The sequence below is a fragment of the Dipodomys ordii genome, unplaced genomic scaffold (genome assembly GCF_000151885.1).
Source record: "Dipodomys ordii isolate 6190 unplaced genomic scaffold, Dord_2.0 Scaffold117, whole genome shotgun sequence".
NCBI classification, from domain to species: domain Eukaryota; kingdom Metazoa; phylum Chordata; class Mammalia; order Rodentia; family Heteromyidae; genus Dipodomys; species Dipodomys ordii.
Window position 1 is genome coordinate 3,792,630 of NW_012267333.1, and position 11,028 is coordinate 3,803,657.

General features: G+C 50.6%; 1 protein-coding gene across 1 annotated transcript; it reads left to right on the forward strand.

The window, feature by feature from the left end:
• The first annotated feature begins 89 nt into the window (after positions 1–89).
• On the forward strand, positions 90–10,013 carry Ssrp1 (structure specific recognition protein 1). Its single transcript, XM_013029282.1, has 17 exons — positions 90–158; positions 413–587; positions 1,007–1,192; positions 2,006–2,111; positions 2,383–2,573; positions 2,685–2,915; positions 3,080–3,183; positions 3,289–3,417; positions 3,689–3,910; positions 4,573–4,645; positions 5,060–5,198; positions 5,624–5,669; positions 7,659–7,788; positions 8,185–8,355; positions 8,514–8,602; positions 9,123–9,309; positions 9,525–10,013. The coding sequence occupies exons 2-17, from the start codon at positions 534–536 to the stop codon at positions 9,594–9,596; spliced, it is 2,130 nt and encodes a 709-aa protein (XP_012884736.1). The 5' UTR covers positions 90–158; positions 413–533; the 3' UTR covers positions 9,597–10,013.
• The last annotated feature ends 1,015 nt before the right edge of the window (positions 10,014–11,028 follow it).

The following is an 11,028-nucleotide window of genomic DNA, read 5'->3' on the forward strand; positions in this document are numbered from 1 at the left end:
CCCCGCGGTGCGGCTCCGGATGGACCGCTCCGCGTTCAAATCGGCGGGCCGCGGGCGGATCCATTTTACACACGGGGGTGGGGGAGAAGCGTGGGTCTGGAGCCCCGGGGTCGGGGCGGAGCGCGGGGTGGGGAACTCGCACTCGGGGCCGAGTGGAGGTGCGGGTCCTGGCGGGGGTGAGGGGCGGGGGTGGGGGTGGGCTGCTGCTCGTTGCCATGGCTCCCGGTGGAGGGGTGTCGGCCTGGGGTGTCAGCGCTTGCTCCAGGCCAGTGTGGGCCTGGCCCTGGGGGTGGGGGGGCGGGCACCCGCGGAGGGGACCCTGGAGCCGGCCCGGGTGCGGCCCAGGGAGGGTGGGGGGGCTGCCACCTGACGGACCCCCCCACCCTTCTGCTGGTCTCCCTCCCGCGTTCAGGTTCGCGCCCTGCTGAGTGAGCATCCATCCGCACACCCAAGAGTTTGTGGGACCCAGGCTCCCAGATTAATTCACTTTCCCAGGCAGGGCCCCCGCGCCCAGGCCGACACAGCAGGTCAACATGGCAGAGACGCTGGAGTTCAACGACATCTATCAGGAGGTGAAAGGCTCCATGGTGAGAAAGGGGCTTTCCACGCAGAGGGACCGAGGGAAAGAGGGTACAATCCATGAACGAAAGCTTAACTTAGATGATGTGTGGGGTAACAAAATTATCCTTTTATACTCAGGATAATGTGTATCTCATGGCGTCTGCCACAGATTGCCCAGTCTCAAGAATGATAGGATGGTGGATTTAGAAGAGATGGTAGATACTATGTTACAAACCAGGAAACTGAGGACCTGCAAGGGTTTTTGGAGGCCAGAGCTAGGTTTAGAATTCATACTTCCAGGTTGTCCGTTCTTCTTTCTGGCACTTAGTATTCCCTCAATATTCTAGTCAGTCCCCTAACAGCCAGAAAGAGAGTAAGAGTAGAACTGGGCCTCATTGTGCACTCTTGTCTGTCCTTCCTGCATCTGGGTCTACTTTTCCGACAGAATGACGGCCGGCTGCGATTGAGTCGTCAGGGTATCATGTTCAAGAACAGCAAGACAGGCAAAGTGGACAACATCCAAGCTGGGGAGTTGACTGAAGGCATCTGGCGCCGCGTAGCCCTGGGCCATGGACTTAAACTGCTCACAAAAAATGGCCATGTCTACAAGTATGATGGCTTCCGAGAATCGGTGAGACTTCTTGTACCCCATCTCATTGGAATCTACCAAGCGTTGGGAGTTCCTTCCTCTGATTACCACAGTCACTGATACTTCGTGTGGTGTTTAGAGCCGGGTTCTTGAAGCCATTGAATAATCATGGTTAGCTTTGAGTAGTGTCAGTCACGTGACTTTCTTTGTGCCTTGAGGCCAGAAGATTTTTCTCCTGTCTTAACAGTGGTTTCCACTTTGTGTTTCATAGTCTTGGTTTAGTTAGCATTTTGCTTTCTCCATTTTGAATTCCTTGAGTTCAAAACTGCTTGGTTTTAATGTCCACTTCCATCATAACTACACAAAGTTTAAAAAGTCTACATGGTTAGGCCTTTTTCTAAATCAGTACTGTATCCCTTCCCTAGCTTGAGGCTAGGGAACAGAAACAGCCTCTTTTCCATAACCGTTTGAACACTTTGAGAACTGTGTTATTAAGTCTGCGGTGGCTTTTTTTTTTTTTTTGGTGGTCGTGGGGCTTGAACTCTGGGCTTGGGTGCTGTCCCTGCGCTCTTCAGCTCCAAGGCGAGTGATCTATTGCTTGAGCCACAGCGCCACTTCTGGTTTTCTAGTGGTTTTATTGGAGATAAGAGTCTCATGGACTTTCCTTCCCCACGCTGGCTTTGAACCATGATCCTCAGATCTGGACCGAGTAGCTAGGATTATAGGCGTGAGCCACCAGCGCAGGTGGATTTCTGATTGGAGCAGTTTTTCTGAGATAGATAATCCTTAAAGCTTTGAATTGTGTGAAGGCTTTGTGGATTTGCTGGGATTGTGCTTTCTTCCTTCCACTGACAGGAGTTTGAGAAACTTGCTGACTTCTTCAAAACGCATTATCGCCTTGAGCTAATGGAGAAAGACCTATGTGTAAAGGGCTGGAACTGGGGGACAGTGAAGTTTGGTGGTGAGTCTTGGGAAAGATCAAGGTTTGGGGGAAAAGGTGGGGTGAAGGGTTTTCAGCTCCTCCCTGCTTTGTTTTCTCTTCCTTCTGTCACTGCTCTCATTCCCAATTTGTGTGTTCCTTGTGTATTTACCAAGCACTTGTAAGTGCTTTAGGCACTGTGTCTTGCACAGAATAGTTCCAACATCTTGTCCACGTGGAATTGACAACCTGGTAGATGTGTCTGTTGCGTTAAGCAGGGGAGCTTGTGGTTTGATCGTCCCTTTCCTCACAGGGCAGCTGCTTTCCTTTGACATTGGTGACCAGCCAGTCTTCGAGATTCCCCTAAGCAATGTGTCCCAGTGCACAACAGGCAAGAATGAGGTAACCCTGGAATTCCACCAGAATGATGATGCCGAGGTGTCTCTCATGGAGGTGCGCTTCTACGTCCCTCCCACCCAGGAGGATGGCGTGGACCCCGTAGAGGTGAGGCCTTCCCTGGTTGCCTAGGGAACAGATGATGCTAAGCAGGCCACAGCCAGCTAGCCTGGACAAAACAGGGTTCTGTTGCCCAGTAGTCAAGATGTACTTTTGCAGGCCTTTGCCCAGAATGTGCTGTCAAAGGCGGATGTAATCCAGGCCACTGGAGATGCCATCTGCATCTTCCGGGAGCTGCAGTGTCTTACCCCCCGCGGTCGTTACGACATTCGCATCTACCCCACCTTCCTTCACCTGCATGGCAAGACCTTCGACTACAAGATTCCCTACACCACCGTACTGCGTCTCTTTTTGCTGCCTCACAAGGACCAACGCCAGATGTTCTTTGTAGTAAGCAGAAACCATGGGTGCGTGTGTGCGTGCGTGCGTGTGTGTGTGTGTGTGTGTGTGTGTGTGCGTGTGTGTGTGTTCCTAATCTTTGCCCAAGTCTTCAGTAGATAGATCTAACTGGTGTTGAGAGCTTGACTTTAACTTTGTCCACTTGCCCTCACCAGATTAGCCTGGATCCCCCCATCAAGCAGGGCCAAACCCGTTACCACTTCCTGATCCTCCTCTTCTCCAAGGATGAGGACATCTCTTTGACCCTCAACATGAATGAGTGAGTTTGTCTCTGGATTCATTTTTCCTGGAGCTGTATGGGCACGAGACAGGTGTGCCATTGGATGGCAGCAGGGCCCGTGGGCTCACCTGGGTCTGTTCGTAGGGAAGAGGTGGAGAAGCGCTTTGAGGGGCGGCTCACCAAGAACATGTCTGGATCCCTCTACGAGATGGTCAGCCGGGTCATGAAAGCACTCGTGAACCGCAAGATCACAGTCCCAGGCAATTTCCAGGGGTGAGGAGCATAGGAATGAAATCCAGGCCTATGCATGGATTGGGGTGGGGGGAGTGTGGTGAGGAGGGGTGAGAAATGCCTTGTGTCTTTGGCAAGTCCCTCCTGCGATGGAAATGCAAACCACTGATGAGATGCTGGGCTCAGATCCTGCGTTGTGACGGGTTTCAGCATCTCAGTCAGAACGGCTTGTGAGGTTTGCTCCATGAAGGGCCTGAGAATGTGTTGCAGAGGTGCTGTTGGCCCTGACTGGGTTCCCTGCCCCCTCCATTAGGCACTCGGGGGCCCAGTGTATCACCTGTTCCTACAAGGCAAGTTCAGGATTACTCTACCCTCTGGAACGTGGCTTTATCTACGTCCACAAGCCACCAGTGCACATCCGCTTCGACGAGATTTCCTTCGTCAACTTTGCCCGTGGCACCACTACCACTCGCTCCTTTGACTTTGAAATCGAGACCAAGCAGGGCACACAGTACACTTTCAGCAGCATCGAGAGGTGAGTACATCCCTCCATGACTGCCCCAACATCCTAGTCTTCACCCATCTTCCATTAGGAGCTTGATGTGGCCCGGGGCCCTCCCCGAGCTTGGAATTTGACTTTTTGCGTTTTGAATTGAATTTTTCTTCTGCCTCCTTGGGATGCAGTCCTTCTGTTCTTGTCCTTAGAAAATGTATTTTCCAGTGTTAGGATTGCTGTGTGTTGGCACTCATTGTTTTGTTTCCTCCGCTTCCCGCCATGGTGGAAATGCTATCTCTCTCTTTCCTGGAATGAGCGTTGGTGCCCAGCAACCTCGAAGCTAATGATTATTGAGTGCCCAGTACAGGCTAAATAGTTTACAGAAGTCTTCCTGTTTAATCCACATAAGAACCTGGTGAGGTATGAAATCAGACCTGTAAAAAAGTTGAAAGCACCCATCCTGCTACTCTTCATCGTTCCTTCCCAGAATTCAAGGCCACACAGGTTCCTCTTGGAAGACTCATGTTTGACCGTTCAGACTGCTTGCCTTCTGGGGGTCTTGAGAGATGTTAGGTTGAGTGATGTGGCCAAGAGCTCTAGCCTTACCATCTGCCCATTCCACGTCTGTGAGAACACTGCTTAGTCTACCCCTGAGTTGTTCCTAACCATCTGCTAACACTTTCTTGTATCTCTCTTCCCAGAGAGGAGTATGGGAAGCTGTTTGATTTTGTCAATGCAAAAAAGCTGAACATCAAAAACCGGGGATTGAAAGAGGTACCTGTGTGTGGGGAGGATGAGCCCTCTCCTGTTCTGTCTGTAGGGGAGAAAGGAGCAGAGATTCTCAGGCTTCCTTTTCACTCTCTCTTCTCTTCTCACCCTTATAGAAAAAAGAGGTGCGTGTGACCCCTTCCCCTTCCTGGTCCAGGTTTTTCTCTGCATGGCCTTAGATCAGGGCAGCCTCATCACAGCCCTCTGTGGGGCCAGGAGAGGGAGGGGCTTGGACTAACCCAGTGTGGCAGGAAGTACTCAGGCATAGGCCCTGCATGTTGGCCGTGTGTGGACAGTCTGGCTCCCAGGTCTTCTAGTAGCCGCTGCTCTGATTTCACAGGCATGCAGTAGTGTTTTTGGAGTGTGCTGAGGTATAGGTTTGAGGATTAGGGCCCTCACTCCCATGTCCTCCCTGGCTAGGGCATGAACCCAAGCTACGATGAATATGCAGACTCTGATGAAGACCAGCATGATGCCTACTTGGAGAGGATGAAGGAAGAGGGCAAGATCCGAGAAGAGAATGCCAATGACAGCAGCGATGAATCAGGAGAAGAAACTGGTGGGCTAGCCTTGGTTGTGGGGGGGGGGGGAAAGGGCAGGCATTCTCTTCCTATGGCCTGGGATAGATACCTCCTGGGACTAGAGCTGGGTGTCTGGGTAAGAAGTAGAACTTCCATGCTGGGCCCTGGTGGCTCATGCCTGTCATCCTAACTACTCAGGAGTCTGAGATCTGCGAGCTGCAGTTCCAAGCCGTCCCAGAAAAGAAAGTCCATGAAATTCTTCCTTCCAGTTTACTACCAGAAATCTGGAAGTGGAGCTGTGCCTCAAAGTGGTAGAACACTAACCTTGAGTATGAAAGCTCAGGGCCAGCTGTGCCTAGGCTCTGAATTCAAGCCCCACAACAGAGACCCTCCCCCCCCAAAAAAAAGTGGGACTTGAACTAGTACAGAAGCTGATGCAGTCCGTGTTTATTTGTGTTTCCAGATGAGTCATTCAACCCAGGTGAAGAGGAAGAAGACGTAGCAGAGGAGTAAGTTTTGGGCTGAGTGGTGCTTGTATGCTTGACGGACCATTAGATAGAAGGATATTTCTTAGGTCTCAGTATTTGCCACTGACCCAGAATGGCCATGTATCCTCCAGTGAGATGATAAACCGAGTGTTAGTGCATCAGAGGCAGTATTAGTGCATAGCATGACTTGAAGCCAGGGAAGTAAAGTGGGAAAGTGCAATGACAGCCCGAGCTTGCCATCTGCTAGTTCTTAGAAAGTCACTAAACCTTGGTTTCCTCACCTGTAAGCGGCAGGCTACTACTCCCTTGCATTAAATCAGTCAAGATCTTTAATTGCCAGGCTCAGTGGTAGAGTGCTTGCCTAGCGTGCATGAAGCCCTGAGTTTGATTCCTCAGTACCACATACACAGAAAAAGCCGGAAGTGGCACTGTGGCTCAAGTGGTACAGCGCTAGCCTTGAACACAGAGAGGCTTAGGAACAGTGCCCAGGCCCTGACTTCAAGCCCCAGGACTGGCAAAAACAAAAACCAACATCTAAAAAAAAGCCAGGTGCTTATCAGCTTACACCTGTAATTCTGGCTACTAAGGAGACTGAGATCTGAGGATCATGGTCCAAAGCCAGCCCGGGCAGGAAAGTCCATGAGACTCTTACCTCCAATTAACCACTAGAAAACGAAGTGGCACTGTGGCTCAAGTGGTAGAGCGTTAGCCTTCAGCTAAAGAGCTGAGGGATAGTGTCCAGGCCCAGAGTTCAAACCCCATGACCAACCAAAAAAAAAAAAAAAAGATTTTAATTGCCAGTGTTTGAATAGGACTTACATTGAGGAGCATAACGGATTTTAATAAATTCCTATAACTTAGAAGGGCTAGGGCTGTAATTGGCTTTAGATCTAAGTACTGAAAACTTGTGGGTATCGAGTTCATTTATTTATTGTTGGTCATGAGGCTTGAATTCAGGGCCTGGGTCCTTTACCACTTTGAGCTGTGGAGATAAGAGTTTCACTGACTTTCCTGCTGGAGTTGGCTTTGAACTGCAATCCTCATATCTCAGCCTTCTTGATAGCTAGGATTACAGGTATAAGCCACTGGTGCCTAGCTTTGTTTCTTTTTTCTGATTCCCTTATTTGTAGTCAGGCTTGCTATATTGGGTGCCAAATGACCCTCAGAAGGTGTAGGCAGGCTTAATGCTACCAGCTTCACAGCAGAAGTACAAAGAGAACCATGCGGTCACCTGTCTTTTCTCCGAGCCTCAGTTACTAAGGTGTACAGTGCTCTGATGGACAGGAGCTGGGCCATATGCCTTCCCATGGAGCTGGGCTGAGTCCTCATTTTCTCAACAAGAAAACGGGATTCTTAATCCAGAAGGTTTGCAAATGAATGTTGGGCAGTGATAGCCAAAGCCAGAAAGACCCTTCAGGAGTCCACTGAATTCGGCTTGCCCTGTTTGTAGGACGCGCTTGTTAATTGCCTTGGAAAACTGCTCAGCAGTGGACGGGGTCAGGTGGCTCTAGTTTATATGGTAAGAGTATATGTAAATGAGGACTAACCCAGCCCCAATAACCTCACGCCTAGAATCTCAGCTGCTCAAGAGGCTGAGATCTAGAGGATCATGGTTTTGAAGCTAGCCCATCAGAAAAATTCCTAGACTCCAAAAATAGTAAAAACAAACAAACCAAAAAACAGTCTTCTGGTGTGGTTCAAGTATTAGAGCACCAGCCTAGCAAGTGTAAAGCCCTGCCTTCAAATTCCAGTGCCTCCAAATAAACAAGCAAAGGAAGAGGTGAAGTGGACTTAGCATGGACTGGACAAGAATGAGATCTCTGTCCAGAGGTAGAAATGGGATGGAAGCGTAGGTAGGCCAGGACCAAGGAGAGCAGTTAGAGCTCATTGATAACGCAGTGGTTGGGTCTAGAGAAGGATGGTTGAGGTCATCTTTAGATGTTCTTTCCTCCTGTCCTGAGACTTCTGGGTTTTGCCCTCCTCTCCTGATTCTCAGTTCCACTGTGGCAGGTTCGACAGCAATGCTTCTGCCAGCTCCTCCAGCAACGAAGGTGACAGTGACCGGGAGGAGAAGAAGAGGAAACAGCTCAAAAGGGCCAAGATGGCCAAGGATCGCAAGAGCCGCAAGAAGCCTGTAGAGGTACAAACTGCTGTAGCAGGGAAGTGTGTGTGTGTGTCCATCCTTTCTACTTTCTCTTGCTTATTACCAACAGGTCCTGTTGATTGGTCCTTCTGGGACCGCCTCTTTGTAGCCAGTGATTATGTTTGGTGGGGAGGGGGGAGGGAGAACGGGGTGGGCGTTGGAAATGTTTCTCTCCAGGCCAGAGATCATTAATTGTGGAAAGTCTGACTTAGACTGTTTGTGTTCCCTGAGCCCCTCGTGAGCTTGAGGAAGAAGATGTAACCCCCTGCTCACTTGCTACTATTTAGGTCTTCCTCCATTTTCCCCGTTCCATGATGTATGTAATTTCTTCAGAAAAATGGAGGGTGTCTGGTACGTAGGTGGCCACTAGCATTTGGATTCTTCTTCACACAGGCAAAGAAGGGTAAAGATCCCAACGCCCCTAAGAGGCCGATGTCTGCATACATGCTGTGGCTCAATGCTAGTCGAGAGAAGATCAAGTCAGACCACCCTGGTATCAGTATCACAGATCTTTCCAAGAAGGCAGGCGAGATCTGGAAGGGAATGTCCAAAGAGAAGAAAGAGGCGAGTAGCAGTGGAGAAGGTGGGGTGGAGATCTTGTAGGCTGGGGTGGGGAGGGGGCAGGGAGACCACTGGTGATATTCCTCTGTATAGATTTTTGTCTGTGTCAGGGAAGAGCTCTGACTCTTTGATTTGTGTGTGTGTGTCTGTGTGTGAGACAGGAGTGGGACCGCAAAGCTGAAGATGCCAGGAGAGAATATGAAAAAGCCATGAAAGAATATGAAGGAGGGCGAGGCGAGTCATCTAAGAGGTGAGTGTCGGGAACAAAGTGGCTCAGTAATTGCTTTTTTAGCAGGTTTCTTTTTTGCAGATCAAAGTTGAGAAGTGGGGTGTTAACGTTAAGATACATTTTTGTCTGCAGTAGTGCTGTTCTTAAGCCCAGTCAGGTCATTGCCCAAGTGTGGGTGATATATTGGAAGAATTCAAGTCATTTGATATATGAAGTATTAGATACAATCATTAGATATATAAAGTATAACCCATTTGCCAAGAGTCTTACTTGACAGTATGTGAAGATTTAAAAAAAAGTTACTGTGCTGCCTGATATGAAACTCTCATGAGTTTTTAAAGATGACTCAAGTGTTGTTTATATAGCCACTTCAGGCCCTGACTCCTCATTCTTCTCTACTCACGATAATCTTCTTTGGGTACTTTGGGCCGACATGGTTGACGATGCCTGCAGTGACAACAGCAGTGTGGCAGGAACTGGGAAAGGCATCCCAAAAGTTGGGAGAGGCTTGGCCCACTTCATTTCCCTTGTGCGACCGCAGGGACAAGTCAAAGAAGAAGAAGAAAGTAAAAGTAAAGATGGAAAAGAAATCCACACCCTCTAGGGGCTCATCATCGAAGTCATCATCAAGGCAGCTAAGTGAGAGCTTCAAAAGCAAAGAATTTGTGTCCAGTGATGAGAGCTCTTCAGGAGAGAACAAGAGCAAAAAGAAGAGGAGGCGGAGCGAGGTGCGAGCGGCAGGAATATGGGGGCTGGGGGGTTGGGGCATGGAGTGTGGTTAGTCTCTAAGAGTAATGAATTGGATATGTGGCCTTGGGAATTCTGAAGGTGAAGTACCGGATTGGGAGGTTGGTCAGAATCAGGGGGCCCTTCACCCCCGAAAAGTGGCTGGGAACGCAGCCCATCCTGGGTACCATGCCTTGAAGAGAACTTTGGTTTTCAGGACTCTGAAGATGAGGAACTAGCCAGTACACCTCCCAGCTCAGAAGACTCAGCGTCAGGATCGGATGAGTAGAGAGGAAGAAAATTCTCTCCTTGCGCTAGCCCTGCCTCACCCCAGACTCCCAGCTCACGTCTGGTACCAGTTTCTCCTACACGCTATGCAGTCCTGGGATTCTGTGCCATCTGAACAACCTCTCCTGGTGGCATGCTCTTCATTGGGGCAGTGTCTTCAAGGATAGCTCCTTGTCATTTGGGGAGAGACTGGGTAGGAGTCTGTCCACTGTCTTTGCAGGGCAGCCCAGGATCCAAGTCCTTGCCCTACTTAACGACCTTAGGGATATGGCTGCTTCTTGTCCTGTTCAAGTTGCTGCAGCAGAGGTCACATGAGGTCAGGCTTGTAGCTCCTAACGGGGCCTGTTTCTACCTTTATTTTGTATTTCTGGTCTGTGAAATCAACATTTAATAAAGGGAACTGACTTTGGAAGCCATGTCCGTATGCCTCCTTTTTAGACCGTCTCATATCCTTTCCACTTTGCATGGTGGTGTTTACCTTTCCGTCCTGACCAGGCGGGGCCCCCACCAGCCGGGAAGCAAATCTCCAGGTACCTCTCGTTCTGTTCCCGGCTGGACAAGCATTGGTTTTCACCCTCTTCTGCCAGGACGTGCCACCTGAGAGGCTAGAAATGAACACTGATCTGATTAGGAAGTCTCTCGCAGCTCCACTCCATTAGTCAAGGCAGATCGAGGCAGTTCTTGGCTCCAGCCTCAATTACCTTCCAGTTAAGGGTCTTCCAAGGCTTTAGTTAATAGAATCAGAATTGACTTATCTTCCCCCGCAGCCAGCAGTGTGGAAACCTGAGCCGGGGGTCGAGTGGGGGGTAATGGGATTGGTGGTTTCGTGTGTGTGTGTGTGTGTGTGTAATGGGATTGGTGGTTTCGTGTGTGTGTGTGTGTGTGTGTGTGTGTGTGTGTGTGTGTACTGGGGTTCCAGAAAGTATGTGTGGAGCTTGTGTTCTGTGCAGAAAGGAAAGACTGTATTGTGGGTGGGAAGAAACTGAGCTACGGGACAGGCTGCTCTGAATCAGGGTCTGTCCACGTGGGGGCCGCGCTCTCGCGCTCAGGACGGCCCGGGACGGCCCGGCAGGTACAGGAAGCCTCCTCTGCGGTCCGCCAATGGCTACCTTCTTGCCCGCGCTCTATGGTACCGCAATCAGTGCCGGCGGCTGGGCATGGGAAGGGCGGTCCAGAGCGGCCTCCTCTCTAGGCTAGTCATCTCGGTGGCACTGGTAAATTGCGTCAGTTTCGCCGGAGTCTGGGCCCGGGGCGGGCCTCTCATTTGCAAAGGTCATGAATAATTGAGCGCGGGCAGCGCCGGCTCGCGGGTGGTGGGCTGGGGCGAACGCTGCCCCTGCTTCCCGCTCCAGGGCTCCGTCCTTATGAATATTCATGAGGCGGCGCGGTGGGCGTGTCCGGGGGCGTGGCCCCGCGGGGCCGGCTCGGGCTTG

Bases quoted from the DNA above. Each gene is read 5' to 3' on its own strand.
- Ssrp1 (XM_013029282.1), top strand. From the start codon at position 534: ATGGCAGAGACGCTGGAGTTCAACGACATCTATCAGGAGGTGAAAGGC. The intron at 588-1,006 runs GTGAGAAAGGGG...CTTTTCCGACAG, and splicing joins AGGAGGTGAAAGGCTCCATG to AATGACGGCCGGCTGCGATT. The intron at 5,670-7,658 runs GTAAGTTTTGGG...CCACTGTGGCAG, and splicing joins GAAGAAGACGTAGCAGAGGA to GTTCGACAGCAATGCTTCTG.